The 18621-nt window shown below is 44.2% G+C and overlaps 1 protein-coding gene across 4 annotated transcripts in view; it reads left to right on the top strand.

The window, feature by feature from the left end:
* Eapp (E2F associated phosphoprotein) overlaps nt 1–16075 on the top strand; it is a 37109-nt gene extending 21034 nt beyond the window's left edge. For 2 of the 4 annotated variants that reach the window (XM_052738521.1, XM_052738523.1), the window contains exon 6: nt 1023–1973. In XM_052738521.1, the coding sequence (XP_052594481.1) occupies nt 1023–1290 (268 nt within the window). In that variant the 3' untranslated portion in view covers nt 1291–1973. Of the gene's footprint in view, nt 1–1022; nt 1974–8041 lie in introns of those variants that run through there. The other 2 variants (XM_052738522.1, XR_008218313.1) reach the window with 2 other exon arrangements.
* The last annotated feature ends 2546 nt before the right edge of the window (nt 16076–18621 follow it).

The following is an 18621-nucleotide window of genomic DNA, read 5'->3' as shown; positions in this document are numbered from 1 at the left end:
GATGATCATGTGGTTTTTTTTTCTTTCAGTTTGTTTATATGGTGTATTACATAGACAGATTTTTGTATGTTGAACCATTCTTGCATCCCTGGGATGAAACCTACTTGGTCATGATGGATAATTTTTTTTTGATGTGTTCTTGGATTCGGTTTGCCAATATTTTGTTGAGTATTTTTGTATCAATGGAAAATAAAATTTTAAAAGCTTCAAATGGAGCCAGGCATGGTGGTACATGCCTTTGAGCTTGGTAATCAGGAGGCAGAAGCAGGCAAATCTCTGTGAGTATGATACCAGCTTGGTTTACATATGGAGTTCCAGGCCAGTCAGGGCTACATAGTGAGACTCTGTCTAAAAAAAATTAATTTTTTCAGTGCTGGAGATCAAACCTCAAGACTTTGGGTATGCTTTACCATTGAACTATATTCCAACCCAGCAATATGTTCCCATTTATTTATTTGTCTGTCTGTCTACTATCTATCTATCTATCTATCTATCTATCTATCTATCTATCTATCTATCTATCTATCTATCTTTTTTTGAGGCAGGGTCTCTGTGTAGCCCTGGTTGTCCTACAACTCACTATGTAGTAGTCTGTCTGTCTGTCTGACTATCTATTTATTTTTGAGGCAGAGTCTCTATATAGCCCTGGTTGTCCTAGAATTCACTATGTAGATCAGACTGGCCATGAACTCACAGAAACCCCTCTGTCTCTGCCTCCTTAGAGTGCTGGAATCTAAGGCATGTGCCACTGTGCCCAACCTTACATTACATTTAAGAAATATATTTCTCCACGGAATGATGGTGCATGCCTGCATTCTCATTATTTGAAAGGTTGAGACAGGAGGATTGTGAGTTCTAGGTTAGCTTTTGTAGGTCTGTCTCAAAAAAAAAATAAGTAAATAAACGACTCTTTCAAATTTAATCCCCATCTTTATTTTGGTGGCTGTTCATGTAGGTGTTCTCAATTTGATCTAAAAATGACTACTATTAAATCCAAACTCTCCTTTTCATTCTCCTTCTAGGCATGAATCCTACAAGACTCAGTACAGAGCAATGTTTGTGATGAATTGTTCTGTCAACAGAGAGGAGGTTCTAAGATACAAGAATCCAGAAAACAGGAAGAAAAAGTGGGGTGCTAAGAAGATGAGGTCTAACCCTGAAGATCCCGTGGAGACAGACATGGAGGAAATCTATCACCCTGTCATGTGCACAGAGTGTTCCACTGAAGTGGCAGTCTATGACAAAGATGAAGTCTTTCATTTCTTCAACGTTTTAGCAAGCCATTCTTGAACAGTGTGACAGGTAATTGACTTCCCAGCACTGTATAAAGCAGATGTGGACTCCTATTTTCCTCTTTCCTAGTCATATCTTTCAGTGACATTGAGTCATTAAAACAGTATTTATCTCTATGGAAAGAATGGTTATCAACCTCTATTTCTTCTCCCTTTTTTCTTTTTAATTTTCCCATGAGTAATGACGGGACTGATTATTCATTTCATTTTTGGTGCATCTTTGAAGACTTTGGGGTTCCTTATTTATTAAATTAGCTTCCTGGAATTAAATGGTTTTGGAGTATTTGTTTCTTAGTGTTTGGTCCATTTTCTATTGTTATAACAAAGTACTAGAGGTTGGGTGCTTTATAAAGAAATGAGTTTTAGGGGTTGACAAGATGAGTCTGCACTTGGCATGCAAGCCTCACAACCTGGGATTGTTCAATCCCTGGAACCCTCAGTGGAAGGACAGGGTAACTTTCAAGTTTTCCTGTGACTGACCTAAACATGCATGCACGAGCAGGCAGGCGCACACCCACGCACACCCACAGAGGACCTGAAAAGTGGGGGAGTGTTGACAAGTTGGTGGGGTAGCAGACAGAAATGGAGCAGCAAGTCAGAGCAAAGTTGAGTGGTGTGCATGTGAAAATGTTTTGTATGCTTACTAAAAACAACACTAAATAAAGTACTATTAACAACTATTGTTCATGTCCTTTCACTTAGAAAAGACTTGAGATATCAGGTATTTCCTGAGGCTATTTGGGCTGGACACAGTTGTGCTACAGTGTTCCCCTCTGATTTTCATGCATAGCTTTGAATATCTTTCTGTTCTTTTATCAGGATGATTGCTGTAACTGACCTATAGGTGATTGTACCCGAGATGACAGTGTTTCTCAGCATAGCCTGCTCATATTTTATCACTATACATACTTTTCTCTTTATGTTAAGCAGCTGCCCATAATCCTTTGAAGGATCACTTATAGCCTTCTTTTGCCTCAACTCTCTTAACCTTCACAGGGCATCATGTAGCCCAGGCTGCCCTTAAACTCACCATGTAGCTGAGGATGACCCTGAGCTCCTGATCCTCCTGCTCCTACCTCCCTGTTGCCTCGATTATAGATGTCTGCTCTACCTCCATTTTAAATGGAGCATAAAATATTTTAAACAGATCCCACTGCAGCTAATTGTTCCTTCCTCGGCTTGGCTTATTGTGTGCTGCCCTGTTGCTGTGTAACCTGACCTCAGGCGTATAGAATAACATACATTCGTTGTCTTGTCAGGAGCCTGGCCACAGTTAAGCAGTGCATTCAACACGAGCTCACAAAGGCGATAAGGAACCGGGTTAGGTAGTGTTCTCTCTTGGAGACGTGGCCAGGCAAGTGTCCATTCTAGTGTCTCAGGCCATTGGCAGAGGGTGTGTGTGCATCTTTACAGCCACAGGACTGAAGTGCCTTTCCCCTTTGCTGGTTGTCAGCCAGGAGGAGTGAAGGTGACACTTTGTTTTTTTCCTGATTGATTAGCCAGGAGATGGTCTCTGGTCCCAGAGGCCACCTGCCTCCAGATGTAGAAATACACAAACTATTAAATGTCACTTGTTAAGTGTTTTATTATGTTTCAAAGGAACACACACACACACACACTTCTGTCTGTATGGCAGATGTTGGCCATGGTTTGTTGCTTTCTTAGTTCCTAGACACTAAGGAGCTCCTAGTGTCTGAACTCCTAGACACTCTAGGAGCGGTCATTGCCCTGGGCTTTTGATCCTCACCAGGGATCTGGAGCAGAAGGAACCGGTCAAGATGCTGTAATGAGGGAGGCTGACCATGGTGAGGAAGCAGGGACCTCTGCCACATCCCAGTCTGAAGGCTTTTTTTGGTCAATAATTTTTGAGTGACTTCTTTGCATTTTTGATATTCGACTGTCACTGGCTCACTGGTTTGCTGTGGTTTCTTAGCAGTCATGCAGACATGGGAAGTTTGGTTGTTTGTTTCCATTTTTCCTGTACTGGGGATTTTACCCAGAGTCTTATGCATGCCAGGAAGTGCTTTACTACAGAGCTATAACCTAGCCACAGGCCTGGGGGAACTCACTTCCTAAATGTAAAAATCAAAGAGGTTACCCCACAGATATATACAGTTACTGTGTCAATCAAAAAATAAGCATTAGTTGGGCATGGATGTTGCATGCCTTTAATCATAGCACTCAGGAGACAGAGACAGGCAGCTCTCTATGAGTTCAAGACTAGCCTGGTCTACATAGCAGGTTCCAGGTCAGCCAGGCTGTATAGAGAAATCCTATCTCAAAAATAAATAAATAAATAAATAAATAAATAAATAAATAAATAAATAAATAAATACATGTTTAAATATCCCTTAAGCTTATAGTTTTACTTTTAGCTGGAATCAGTGCTTGCCCCTACCCTCTACATAGCAGGTTCCAGGTCAGCCAGGGCTGTATACAGAAATCCTATCTCAAAAATACATACATACATATATACATACATACATACATACATATGTACATAGATGTTTAAATATCCCTTAAGCTTACAGTTTTACTTTTAGCTGGAATCAAGGCTTGCACCTACCCTGTCCACTCCCCTGTGTATTGGAAATTTTGGACCTCTGCACTCAGCTGCAATGCTGGTTTGGGTGTTTCTCAGAATTAATATGTTGAGAATTTAATCCTTAAAGTCATAGGGTAATGGCTTTTGGAGATGGGCCTTTGGGAGGAGTTAGGATTAGATGACCGCCCCTATGATGGCATCCATGGGCCTTTGGGAAGTAGTTGGGGTTAGATGATCCACCCCCCCACCCCCAGTGGCATCCATGGGCCTTTGGGAGGTAGTTGGGATTTGATGATCCTTCCCCTGCCCCCATGATGGCATCCATCAGCCATCCCTGGGACAGACCTGGGACTGGTGTGTCACAGCACTAACCTTCCAGCTTATCTGAATGGAAAGGTGAAATGGCACTTGCAAACCTTATCCAAAGGAGTAAGTTACCCCCACCACAGGACTGTGATATGCTAGCATTTAGTCACTGTGAGAGGAGTCTTCAATTTGTGCTATACTGAAAGTTCACCTGAAATCCGGGAAGTGTGACCATTTAAAGATGACTTAAGTTCAGTGGTCAGAAATAGCCCCTAATGGGGTTTAGTTTAGCCTAATATGTAAGTGGTCTGAACAGATCTCATGTACAGTTTTATAATCATTTTATAGTGGAGGAGTTTCAGAGACATACTGCCTATGAAAGTCTCTATAGGGAACCAAATGCCTGAAGCAGGTGAGTTAGGGATGGTGTTTGAGATGCAGAGCTGAGGGCTTGCTGTATCATAGGTCTTGAGAGTGGCAGTGGAAGCTGAGAAGCCACAGTAGGGTGTGGGAGTGGAGACCCTTGATGAACACTTACAGAGGTTTGTCCATACAGGGCACAGAACTATCTCAAGGGGAAGAAAAGTTGCACCAGTCTAATAGGTCCATTTGGGATGCTTGGGGTCTAGGAAGCTGGCTCATTCAGAATCTTTTTGTTTTTCAGACAGGGTCTCTCCTTTTAGCCCTGGGTGTCCTGGAACTTGCTCCATAGTCCAGGCTTGCCTTGAACTCACAGAGATTTATCTGCCCTTGCCTCCAGAGTGTTGGAGGCACCACCACGACCAGACTAATTTTATTATTTGTAATCATGTGTATGTACCTGTGTGTGGATGTGTGCATGTTTGTGCAGGTGTCTGAGGAGACCAAAGGCATTGAATGGCCCTGGAGCTGGAGTTACAGGCTGTTGTGAACTGCCTTAACTCTGGTCCTCTGGAAAAGCAGGACATGCTCTGAACTGTCTTTAGCTTAGCTGTCTTTCCAGCTCCCCACTCTTCCACTTCTCTTTAGGATTTACTTTTGGGGCTATACCACAACTATCTGTAACTTCAGTTCTGATCTTTACAGACACCAGGCATGAATGTGGTACACATACTTTCATGCTGCAGGCTAAAAAAATATATGAAGTAGGAATTCAGCTGATATGATAAAGCTAGACTTGGAGGAGTTAAGAACTCTTCTAGAGGTCAAGCCGACGCTCAAGGAGTCTTGGTGATATTGACTTTTGATTATTAGCCGTTTCCTGCGATGAATTTCTTGTGTGCTATTGTAGCTTTTCCATCATTCATTGGGCACAATTTCCCCTCTACTAATGGAATATTTAGATAACCTTCTGAGCAGTAACACAGCCAGGATCCCTAATTTCAGGCCTTTCTGTAATTACCGTCAATAACAGCATCCAGCCAGGACCATTCCTAGACGGACAGACGAAAGTATCTTATCTGAGATACCTCACAGATTTCTAAGAACAGACATAAGCATCCAGACTATCTGAGAAGGCCTGGCAGATGTGCTAATTAAGCTTAACTTTCTCCTTTTCCAAATCTTATCTCTAGTTTTAGATCTCCTTTTAACAATTACCAGGTACATTTAGCTGTGATGGGAGTTGCCTAGAGACTGAGTACACTTCCCACCCCCAGAAAACGGCTTGGAGAGATAAGGGCCAAAGGGATAAAAGGCAATTTTATTTTCAGAGCAGGGACAGAGAAGAAAAAAGAGAAAGGAAGAACTGGATGGGTAAGAACTGGAGAGGAACAAACTGAGATGGGGAAGAACTAGATAAGAAGAGAACTGGATTAGAGGAGAACTGGATCGAAGGACTAGAGAGAACTAGAAGGACGAGATGGACGATGAGGAAGAGGGAAGAACTGGGTGGGTAAGAACGAGATGAGAAAGACCAAGATGGGGCAGAATTAAATAAAGGAATTGTCATATTTTATTTGCACCCCAATAAAACTTATCTGAGGACCAGAGGAAAAAGCCAGCCACTATATTAAATATAGGAGTCAGGCAATGGTAGCACACACCATTAATCTTAGCATTCAGGAGGCAGGGATCCATCTGGATCTCTGAGTTCAAGGCCACACTGGGAACAGAGCCAGGTATGGTGGCACACGCCTTTAATTCCCAGCACTAGTTAACCATAGAGGTCTGTAGGTCTGTACAGACAGACCGGAAGTGATAGAGCTGGGTGGAAAGAGGACCCCAGTAAGTAAGTCAGAGGGCAGGGACAGAAAGGCATATAGGCGTGGATATTACAGGAAGTAGGTCTCTTTGGAGGCTGAGGAGTCGGTAAGGTGAGGATGGCTGTGGCTTGTCCTATTCCTGTGATCTCTGTTTTCACCCCAATATCTGGCTCCGGGTTTTTAATTAATAAGACCATTTAGCAATTTGTCTTATAAGGAATTAAGGTAGTCTTAGAGGGAACAGCAGAAAGATGTAAAGAGAATCAGGAAAGAAAGGAGCTAAGTGTGAGAGCAGAAAAGAAGCTATGTAGAGAGAACTGGCTCAGAAGAATAAAGTGTATGGACTAAAGAGTTTCGTGCATGTAGATTCATTTAATATCATTAAAGATTAGATTATCAGCTGGTTGTAGATTTTTTCACAGACCCTGAGAGTGGGCTATCGAGCGGCTGGACCCCAATAGTCCCCATTACTTACATGCAGGCAAAACACCCATACACATAAGCAAGATTGTGTGTGTGTGTGTGTGTGTGTGTGTGTGTGTGTGTGTGTGTGTGTGATGTCAGGTGAGTGCAGGTACCTTAGGAGTCTAGAAGAAGGCTCTGGATCCTTTAGAGCTGGAGTTACAAGCAATTCCCCATGTAGGTGCTGGAAACCAAACTCTGGTCCTTTGGAAGAACAGGAAGTGCTCTTACCTGCCGAGCCATCTCCCTAGGCCTTCATTAAGAAATTTTGAATTGGTGAGGGGACAGCTGGGATGTAGCTGAGTTGGTAGAGTGCACTCAGCACGATTTAATGGAACAGATGAGACTTGTCTTGGGAAAACTACCTTTGTGATCATGGTGTCCTGCCAGGTAAACATTTCCTTCCATGACTGACTTGCCGCTTCTCTTGTACTATTTCTTTTTTTTTTTTTTTTAAAGATTTATTTATTTATTATATATACAGCATGTATGACTGCAGGCCAGAAGAGGGCACCTGATCTCATTACAGATGGTTGTGAGCTACCATGTGGTTGCTGGGAATTGAACTCAGGACCTCTGGAAGAGCAATCAGTGCTCTTAACCTCTGAGCCATCTCTCCAGCCCCCATCTCTTGTACTATTTCTTTGGGGTCAGCTGCTGCAGTAGTTGCTTTTCATTGTCAACATGGGCTGAATTTAGAGTCCCAATGGAATCACCTGTGCTGTGTATGTCTTTCTGTATGCTGTGAATATGTGTTGCTCTGATTGGTTGATAAATAAAGCTGTTTGGCCTATGGCAAGGCAACTTAGAGGCAGGTGGGAAATCCAAACAGATAGACAGGAAGAGAAAGGAGAGGCAAGGCAGATGCTGCGAGCCGCTGCCAGGAGAAACAAGATGTAGAGGTACCGGTAAGCCATGAGGCAAAGTATAGATTTATAGAAATGGGTTAATTTAAGATATAAGAGCTAGCTAGCAAGAAGCCTGCCATGGCCATAGTTTAAAAATAATATAAGCCTCTGTGTGTTTATTTGGGACCAAGCGGCTGTGGGACGGGGGATGGAGAGATTCTGCAGGACCGGAGAAAACTTCTGGCTAGACACCTGTGTGTCTCTGTGAGCGTGCTTCCAGGATGATATAAATGAGGAGGGAGGACCTAGCCTGAATGTAGGAGCACCATCCCGTAGGCTGGGGCTTGGGGGGTGAATAAAAAGACAGCAAATTAAGCACCCACACTTACCTCTCTCTCTTTGCAGACACAGCGTGGCAGCCATCTTCTTCCATATCCGCCACCAACCCTTCCCTGTCCTGATGGACTGTGTCCTCAGACTCTGAGCCAAACAACCCTTCCTTCCTTAAATTGGTTTTTGTCAGATACTTTGTTACAATGAGAAAAATAACTAATACAGAAAATTGGGGACTGGGACTTTTCTGTGATAAACCTGTGTGGTTCTTAGGCCTTTAGAACTAGTTTGCAGGAGAAATGGGGGAGAGTTGGAAGCTGCAGGCTAGAGAAGCCCTAGAATACTGTAAGCAGGGCTTGACAGGGCCATTCTGGTGGGAGTTTAGAAAACCAGAATGAGCTGGGTGGTGGCAGTGGTGCACATGTTTAATTCCAGCACTTGGGAGGCAGAGGCAGGTGGATTTGTGAGTTAGAGGCCAGCCTGGTCTACAGAGCGAGTCCTGGGACTTATACAAAGAAATGCTGTCTTGAACCCCCCCCCCCCCAAAAAAAAAAAACAAAACAAAACAAAACAGAATGCTAAGAGAAATAGAACAGTGGAGGCCCAGCTCATGAGTTTCAGGAGGAACAAGTACTATATCAGGGACTGTGTTAGAGGCAGTTTGTATTATACTCTTGAGAAGAAACCAGATGCAATTCTGCCTGTGTCCTGAAAACTTGAAGGCGGTGCAGTTTTTAAAAGTTTGTTTTTATATGTGATGTGTATGAAACACACTTTGTCCCTGGAGTCAGAGGCAGTGAAAGAAATATGCCCTGGCCTCAAAGCCAAAACTAAGAAAGGCCAGTGAAAGAAACACAGTTAGGCTCTGAAATTAGGGCCATCTCTGACCCTGACCAATGAAACTAACCAGTCTCTGAGCAGGAAAAACTAACCAGTCCCTGAACAGAAAATCTTCTCCCTGGAGAAACTCCACCCCCAAGAAGCCCTATATAAACCACCCTGCCTGTTCAGCTGTTGGCTGTTCTTTCCCACTCGGGCAGAGGTAGTCACTCTCCTGGACGACTCCTTCCCAAATAAATCTCTTTCTCAAAAGAATCTTGGGTGTGAAGATCTTCATTTGTCAGTGCGGAGAAGAACCTTGCCAAGACTCTTGCCAAGACTCGCTTAGGGGACTGAGCAGAAAAAACCTTGCAGAGACGTTCTCTTAGCGGGGGCTAAGCAAGGCGAAGCTGAAGAGAATCTTGCTGAGACATCCCTTAGGGAACTGAGCAAAGGCGGAGCAGAAAAAGTAACAACTTTTTGCAGGAGCAGAGGAGATTGCTACATTTCTGCGGGGAATTTCCTCTTTAGTGAAACAAAAGAAGCAACATCTTGGGCTGAAGAAGAAGCAGAGCTCTGCCTAGAAGCCCCCTTAAGTGGGAGCTGAGCAAATCAGCTGTAGCAGCTCTCCAGCAAAGGAGCAGGATTGCTATATCCTTCAGGGTGACCATTCCCCACCATACCCCAACTCCAGGTACAGCCTGACTCCCGAAGAGTCAGGATACCTTCCCTCCAGAGCTGAGCCGTCCCGTTGCGGCTCCAGGGGCCAGAGCTGTCCTGGCAGCTCCAGGTACAGCCTGACTCCCGAACAGTCAGGATACCTTCCCTCCAGAGCTGAGCTGTTGCATTGCAACTCCAGCTGTCAGAGCTGTCCTGGCAGTTTTTCCCCAGAGTTGCAACACTTGCTTACAGTATCTGTAGGCGTTTGGATTGGTATTGGTCTGCTAAGTTAATAGATAACAAAAGGTTCCCAGTACTCACAAGATGTTAGTTCTGACACAGATGGGTAAAGACTGGCTGCTCCAGAGGGCTAGAACTAGCCCCAAATGAGGTAATTATCCTCTGGATCTGCAACATCTCACTCTCTCCACAGTACTGAAAATTGAATCACTCAGTTTCTGCAAACATAGTTTCTTTTCAGGAGTTTTAGTTTACACTATGTAGACCAGGCTGACATGAGCTCACAGAAACCCATTTGTTTCTGCTGGGATTAAATAAGCCACTAGTCTATCTTATTTAAAAGACATGGTCTTTTACTGGACTGGAAACTGACAGTTTGAGCTAGGCTGGTCAGCCTGTAAGCTCTTGGGATTCACCTGTCCCACTCTCCAATGCTGGAGTTACAGGCATGTATGTACAGTCTCTGTTTTGTTTTCATCTGGTTTGGGGAGGGGGAAGAGATGACTCTGGTTGAGCACTTGTTGCTCTTGCAGAGGACCTGGGTTCAGTTCCTGGTACCCATATGGTGGTTCATAATTGTGATGGCTATTCTTGACTGTGAACTTGACTACACTAGAATTAACTAAAAACCAAGCAGCTGGGTACACTTGTGAGGGATTTTTCTTGATTGAATTATTTGAAGTGGGAAGACCTACCCTAAATCTGGATCTTCTGAGGTGGGAAGATCCACCTTAACTTTGGGCCACACCTTCTGGTGGCAGGCTGTGTAAAGGACATGGAAGAAAGAAGCTTTTTCTCTTTGCCTGCTTGCCCTCACTCTCATTGGCAAGACCATTCCTTCACTGGTAGTAGAGCCGACTTCTTCAGGATTCCAGCTGAGACATCCAGCCTGAGGACTGAACAACCACTGGGTTCTTGGATTTTCCATCAGGAGACAGCTATTATTGGAACAGTCAGACCATAATCTATACCTGTAAGCCATGCTAAAAAATCCCACACACATATATAGAATATATATATTCTGTCAGTTCTATCTGTTTCTCCAGAGAACACTGACTAATACAATAACCATCTGTAACCCCAATTCAAGGGGCTCTAGTGACCTCTTCTGAACTCTGCAGGGTATCAGGCATGTATGTGGTGCTCATACATACATGTAGATAAACACTCATAAAATAAATCTATAAAGAAAGAAATGTGGTTGGTGGAGTTTTGAAAGCAGATCCTCTTGCTTTCACAGCAAGCACTCTTACCCACTGAACCATCTCCCTAACCCAAATGAAGTACAATTAAAAAAAGTGATGTGCCAAGTTGACAAGGGGTAGAACTGTGACAGTTAACCTTTATTGCAAACATGGCTGGATTTAGAATCACCATGGAAACACATCTCTGGGTATATCTATGAAAGTGTTTCTAGTCTATGGCCATACCACCCTGAATGCACCTGATCTCATCTGTTCTAGGAAGCTAAGCAAGATCAGGCCTGGTTAGCACTTGGGTGGGAGACGGCCTGGGGATACTGTGTGCTGTAGGCTTAAAAAGAAAGAAAGGATTTCTAGAAAGGTTTGACCGAGGAAGGAAAACCCACTTTGAATTTAGTTTGCAATCTCCCATGGCTGGCATTCCAGACCAGGAAGAGAAGAGTTAGCCAAACACCAACATTTCTCTCTCTCTCCTTCATGACTATGGCTGTTAATGTTGCCACTACAAGCCTTCCTTGCCGTGACTGCTCACACTGAAAGCTGAAAATAAGCACTTATCCCCTTAAGTGGCATTTATCAAATATTTTATCACAGAAGAAAAGAATAGACAATAAAAGAAACTAACATACCTCTCCAAAGAAACTGTCAAATCCTAGACCCTGTGAATGCATTTGGAAGCCACTCACCTAAGACAGGACCACTTGTTTATTCTCCTTGTTCTGCAATTATTATTATTTATTATTATTATTATTTTGTAGTTTTTTGAGACTGAGTTTCTCTGTGTTGCCCTGACTGTCTTGGAACTAGCTTTGTAGACCAGGCTGACCTCACAGAGATCTGCCTACCTCTGCCTCCTAAGTGCTAGGATTAAAGGCGTATACCACTACGCCTGGTATTGCTCTGAAAATTTACAGTGATGTGTATTTAATTTTGGGGGGGGGTAAGGAACGTTAAAATAAACTTTTATTTGTCTGTGTGAGTGTGAGGGTGCAGAGGTCGAAGGGAGTAGGATGTCCTCTTCCATCACCCATGTTTACCCCTTTCGAGGCAGAGTCTCTCCTTCCATCTGGGGCTTGTGTTTTCTTGGGCAGGCGGCTGATCAGCCAGCCCCCGGGCTATCTTCCTACCTCTTCCCTTCTTGAAGCTGGGGTAACAGGCATTTACAGCAACACCTGGATTGTTACATGGATCCAAACTCAGGTCCTCGTGGCGCAGAATAGGTGCTCTTAACCACGGAGCCATTTCTCCTGCTCCTCAATTGTTTTGAAACCCATAGAATGGGCCCCTCAGGTGCCCTGTTCACTTTGGACTTTCAGTTGTAGAAGTGTTTTATTCTAGAACTCCTTTTCCATTAGGTTCTGTTCTTTCTTAGGATCTGTTCGTTTGAAGTAGAGCCTTCTGATTTTTACCCTCCTGCTCTCAGGCTTCCTTAAGAAAAGCTCAAGGTTGGTGGAGCATGGAAATATAGACCAGTGTTCTAAATACTCTAGAGCAGTGGTTCTCAGTCTTCCTAGTGACGGGACCCTTTAATACAGCTCCTCATCTTGTGGTGACCCCAACCACAAAATTATTGTGTTGCTACATCATAACTGATTTTGCTATTATTATGAATCGTAATGTAAATATCTGTGGTTTTCAATGGTCTTAGGCAACCACTGTGAAATGTTGTTCAACTGTCACAGGGGTGGAGATCCACAGGTTGAGAATCACTGCTCTGTAGGCTAAGGCAGGAGAATTGACAGTTCTAAGCCAACCTACACTACATAGTGAGTCCCAGGATGGCCTGGGCTACACAATGAGATCATTAAAAAAAAAAAAAGAAAAAAAGAAAAAAGAAAACAAAATGAAGAGGAAGAAAATAGAAAATCAAAATCAAAGGGATGTGGTGCTACAAGTCCATAATGCCAGTGATCAAGAGGTCAAACAGAAGAACAGAGTTCAAGGCCAGACAGGTCGGAGCTGGACTCTGACATGTCCAAGGGTTCTTGGGGGGAGGAGTGAGGAATGAGGAAATGTTAGATAGAAATATAGACGTAGATGGAGAGAAAGAAAGACAGAGACACAGGATCGCTTCGGGAGGGCCCCGGGTCAATACCCAGTCGCCCCGACTTTATTCATAATGGGCCTTTTATCCATCATCGAGGGATGGGCAAAAGACCTCCCTCTTCCAAGGTCGAGGTATAAAGTACCAACAAGCATAGACCCTTCAAAACACCTGGTAACCACGCCCTTGGCCAAATCATTCCATTATGCAGCCCTGCTGGGCAAAGCAAGCTCAGACTTTCTGACCTGAGTAAGACCTTACTAGGGAGCCTCTGTGGGGCCCTATTAAGCCTGGGCTGTATAAAGCCCGTTTCTCTCTCTCTCTGTCTCTCTGTGTGTCTCTCTCTCTGTGTCTCTCTGTCTGTCTGTCTGTTTCTCTCTCTCTCTGTGTTTCTCTGTGTGTGTGTTTCTCTCTCTCTCTCTCTCTCTCTCTCTCTCTCTCTCTCTCTCTCTCTCTCACACACACACACACACACACACACACACACACACACACACACACCCCAAAGCACAAAAGGAACAAAAAAGGATAGTTAAAAAAAATCTATTTCCAGGTGAAGTGGTGCATGCCTGTAATCCCAGCACTGGGGAGTAGAGGCAGGGGGATTGGGATTTCAAGTCACCCTCTGTTGAATTCTAGGCCACCTAGGCTATGTGAGGCTCTGTCTCACAACAGTCTGTTTATCCCACCTAGGATAAGATACTGACCAATACCTCACTATTTATTTTATGTTCTAGTATACTTAGATTAGTTTTGTTTGGGCGATCTTGTTTATTCATTACTTGAAACTCTTTCCTTTTTCTTCCTCTTCTCCTTTTCTTTTTCTCCTTCTTTATTCTTGAGACAAGGTCTCAGTCTGCATCCTGACTGGTCTAGAACTCATAATGTTGCGCAGGCTGGTCTTGAACTCTTGGTTCTCCTCCTGCTCGAGTCTCCCAAGTGCTGGGATTGCAGGTATAAGATATCATATCTCGAGTTTTTCTTTCGATTGTAATTTTTTATAACATTCTCATCTTGTTCTAGGAATATTATAATTTTGGGGAGTTGGAAGCTTGAGACAATGTCTCACAATTTAGCCCTGGCTGGCACTGAACTCATGATTTAGCCCTGGCTGGCACTGAACTCACTGTTTAGCCCTGGCTGGCACTGAACTCACTGTTTAGCCCTGGCTGGCACTGAACTCATGATTTAGCCCTGGCTGTCACTGAACTCACTGTTTAGCCCTGGCTGGCACTGAACTCATGATTTAGCCCTGGCTGGCACTGAACTCACTGTTTAGCCCTGGCTGGCACTGAACTCACTGTTTAGCCCTGGCTGGCACTGAACTTACTGTTTAGCCCTGGCTGGCACTGAACTTACTGTTTAGCCCTGGCTGGCACTGAACTCACTATTTAGCTCTGGTTGGCACTGAACTCACTGTTTAGCCCTGGCTGGCACTGAACTTGTAGAGAGCTACCTGCCTCTGCCTGGGATTCAAGGTGTGAACCACAATGCTCGGCTCACTCTTACCCATGCCATGATTTTAATGTTTCTGGTTCCTCATATGGCTCCCAAATTTTCAGCTTTGGCTTTATCTACATAGAGAACACAAACAGAATGGCTGGACTGAGGAGACCATGGGCGAACTGCTGTACAGTTAGAATAGCCGTTCCTCCACTGTGTGATTTAAATGACTTCCTAAAGGGCCTTTCTGTCTCCTGTCTCATTTTCTAAGCTCACGATTTGCACTGCGTTTAGTTCTAACTCACACAGTTCTCATAAAACTTTCCCGATCATCTAGCCCTTCCATGTTTTAAACTTGACAGACTTCCTTCCCACTGTCCCTACATTCACCCCATGTACTTGCAGGTTGCAGCCAGATGGATCACGGGTTTCCTTTCATGCTCACTGAATAACTAACTGGAAGGCCCCACACCTGCTCACCCTTCACCTCTGTTCGTGTTGCCCGAAGCCTTCCCTGATCCGCTTCTTTCTTCAGTTACCACAGAGCTTGGAAGGACTCCCTCCCTCTGAGCTGTCCCCATTTTGTTTGTGATCTGGATGTACCATGTTCACCTTTTGGATTCAGCATGGCAGAGTCTAATAACACCAAAAGCAGAATGGCCTTCTCAGCCCATAATCTTCCTATGTCTAATCCTGGCTCAGTAAACGCTCAGTGAAAGCTCTTTCTAAAAGAACCAGAAATTCAAGTGCATTTAAAAAAACTTTGAGGCATTCTTATTATATAGCTATGGCTAGCCTGGAACTCACTTGGTAGCCCAGGCTGGCCTCGAACTCACAGAGATCCACCTGCCTCTGCCTCCCGAGTGCCAGGACCAAAAGTGTGTGTCACCATGCCTGGCTTCCAGTGATTTTTTGAGGACTTAACCTGAAACAGTAAGAGGTGGTTATGGTAACGTTACCAAGGGGCTGATAAAGTCCTAGATTATCTAGGACTTCGTTCCTTTCCTGCCCTTCAGATGGATTCCAGTAGCTTCGTCTTTGAAACCGAGATGAAAGGAATCCAAGAATGAGATCCTAAGATGTGCTGCTGTTAGAATTGTCTAGTTAAAAAAGGATGAACTTGGGGTTTTATATTCCGTTGCTTGCAAGCCTCGTGGAAGTAATGAACGTGAAAGTTGAGAGCAGTCTGCTGCTGAATCAAGGCCACACAGTGATCTTCGTGGGGGAATGGGGGAGATCCCTGCTCCCTGGGGGCTTTCCATCTGTGATCTGAAGATCTCCAAATGACCGGTCCTCAGGACAGTGATATCTGGGACCTATCTCCCAGACTGAGTCTTCTCAGGTCTGGGAGGGTCTTACCTTATACAAAGTGTCCAGTATTGACCCACGGGGTGAGGAAGGAGAAGTCCATTGAGCAGACAAAGAAGGGGAGATAAGTTTGTTTATAGGTGAATGACTATTCTCTCAAGTATTTGAAATGATATCAGAAAATTAGAAATGTTTTAAAAACAACTCCCTGCTACTCATGTTATTTTCATATCTTCTGATCGCTAATCCTAGGCTACAGCTTGAACATAAGAATGAGAAATAATTTCTGGCTTCATGAGTTATGGCTACTGCTTAGACAGAATTCCTTTTCATTCTTTTAACTCAGAGGATCAATTTGCTGAATTCTTTCCAGTTTGACTTTGTATTTTTTTTTTTTTTTTTTTTTTTTTTAAATTTATTTATTTATTATGTATACAGTGTTCTGTCTGCATGTATCCCTACACACCAGAAGAGGGAACCAGTCTCATTACAGATGGTTGTGAGCCACCATGTGGTTGCTGGGAATTGAACTCAGGACCTCTGGAAGAGCAGCCAGTGCTCTTAACCTCTGAGCCATCTCTCCAGCCCCTTGACTTTGTATTTTTAAGAAAGATTGTTTGCTTACTTTTATGTGCAGGAGTGTCTTGTCTGCATGTATGCCCCGGCACCACGTACACGTGTTCCTCCTGCCTGGGGAGGTCAGAAGGGCGCATCTGGACCTTCGGAACTGGAGCTGTGATTCACAGTGTGGGCACTGGGAACCAAATCTGGGTCTTCTGCTAGAGTAACAAATGCTCTTAGCCACTGAGTCTTCTCTCCAGTCGCCATCTTTCTATTTATAAAATGTAACTGTGTAACATTCAGTGTAAGCATAATATAACACATTAAAACATGTACATCTGGGGCTTGGAAGTTGGCTCAGCTGTTGAGAGCACTTGTTCTTCCCAGGACTCGGTTCGAGTCCCACAAACTGCATGGCGGCTCTAACTCCAGTTCCAGGGGATCCAGTGGCCACTCTGTCCTCTGCAGGTATCAGTCATACACACAGGCCAAAAACCCATACACATAAAAAGTAATCTAAAAATATGGATGCTCTATTTATTTTCCTTTTCTTGAATTGCTTACTGTGGGTAAAACATGGTAGGTACTGTCAGAATAAAGAGTTTTATTTTCAGTAGCAATGACTTAGAGAAACTGTGCTCCTTTTATTTTCTGAGATGGAGTCTTTGCATGTGTTCAAGGTCTCCAACCCTGGGCTCAAGTGATCCTCCTGTCTCAGGCTCCTGAGTGCTGGATGGAAGGTGTGTGTCACCATACCTGGTTAATGTGTGTGGTAGTTTGAATATAATTGCCCCATAATCTCATAGTACTGTTAGGAGGTTGCCTTTGTTGATGTGGGTGGGCTTTGAGGTTTCCTATGCTCAGGATACCGCCCAGTGTGTCAGTCGACTTCCTGTTGCCTGCAACATGTAAGACCCTCAGCTGCTGTAGCACCATGTCTGCCTGCATGCTGCCATGCTCTCTATCACAATAGTGGACTGAACCTCTGAAACCGTAAACATGCCACCCCAATCAAATGTTTTCTTTGTTAGTTGCCATGGTCATGGACAGCAATAAAAATCCCAACTAAGACAATGTGTGTCTGATGCTATTCTTGCTGAAACATTCTTGGAAGCTGGGTCTGTTGGCGTAGGCTGGTGATGGAAACTACTTGGGGCCCTGAGGGAGGATTATCTCAAGTTCTGGGTCAGTCTGGACAATAGTGTGAGTTCAAGGCCAGGTTGGCAAGTTAGTGAGACTATGTCTTAAAGTCATCAGAGAGACAATCAAAACAAAACAAAACAAAAAACAAAACAACCAAGTTACAAAAAGGACTAGAGGGATGTGGCTCAGTGGTACAGATCTTGCCTAGTGTGTGAGGTACTGAGTTCAGTCATCAACACTGTATAAAAACAAAACCCAAGAAACAAACTTGACCCATCTCCAGTTCTTGGAGCACTTCATCTTTTATACTTATTTTATGTTTGAGACAGGGTCACTCTGTTATGTAGCTCTGGCTGCCCTGGAATTTGATATGTAGAAGAGGCTGGCCCAAGTGCTGGGATTAAAGCTGTGCCCGACCATGCCCAGCCCTGTAAATTTTTTTTTTTTTTTTTTGAGACAAGGTTTCTCCTTGCAGCTCTGGCTGTCCTGGAACTCGCTCTGTAGACCAGGCTGGCCTCAAACTCAGAGATCTGCCTGCCTCTGCCTCCCGAGTGTTGGGATTAAAGTGGTGTGCCACCACTGCTCTGCTAAATGTTTTAAAAGTTACATTTATGTGTGTTTGTGTGTGAGCACAGAGGATAACTTTCAGGAGTCAATTCTCTCCTTCCAGCATGTGGGTCTCTGGGGTCAAATGCATGGGATAATCGGGTGTGGTAACAGGCACCTTTACCTGCTGAGGTGTGCTCCAGCTCAAGAGTCTATTTTGTCTCAGGCATGTCAGTCCACAGCCTGTTCTCCAGGAACCCATTTAATGGCACATCCATCCCCCTTGGTAGACAGTGCTTGCCAGCGCAGGCATCCCAGGCATCAGGAGCTCCGGGAGAGAGCTTTTCTGGGGTCTGTGTCCTTTGACAGTGGGGTTGATCCTTGCTAGATGAACTGGAATCCAATAAGAACAGGACTAGGGAGACATGGGCACTTCACCAAGAGAGCATAGTTTTTCCAGTTGTTGTTTGTTTTTATGTAAGCCCAGGGGAGGGGAGAAGGGCTCACATTACAGACAGTAGTGATAATCCCAGGTACCTGGGGGAGAGATCAGAGTTAGTGTGCTTATCCTATGGGGGCAATGTAAGTTGTGGGGTGACTTAGAAGATTCATTGCAGCACCAGGCCTGGGCTAGAGGACAGAGAAAGATGAGGTGTGAGACTAATGTACAGCAGGTGTAGGCTGTA

Source organism: Peromyscus californicus, unplaced genomic scaffold, assembly GCF_007827085.1.
Source record: "Peromyscus californicus insignis strain IS unplaced genomic scaffold, ASM782708v3 Scaffold_15__1_contigs__length_86483966, whole genome shotgun sequence".
Taxonomy (NCBI): Eukaryota; Metazoa; Chordata; class Mammalia; order Rodentia; family Cricetidae; genus Peromyscus; species Peromyscus californicus.
The sequence above is the reverse complement of the archived record's forward strand: the minus strand, read 5'-3'. Positions and strand labels throughout refer to the sequence as shown.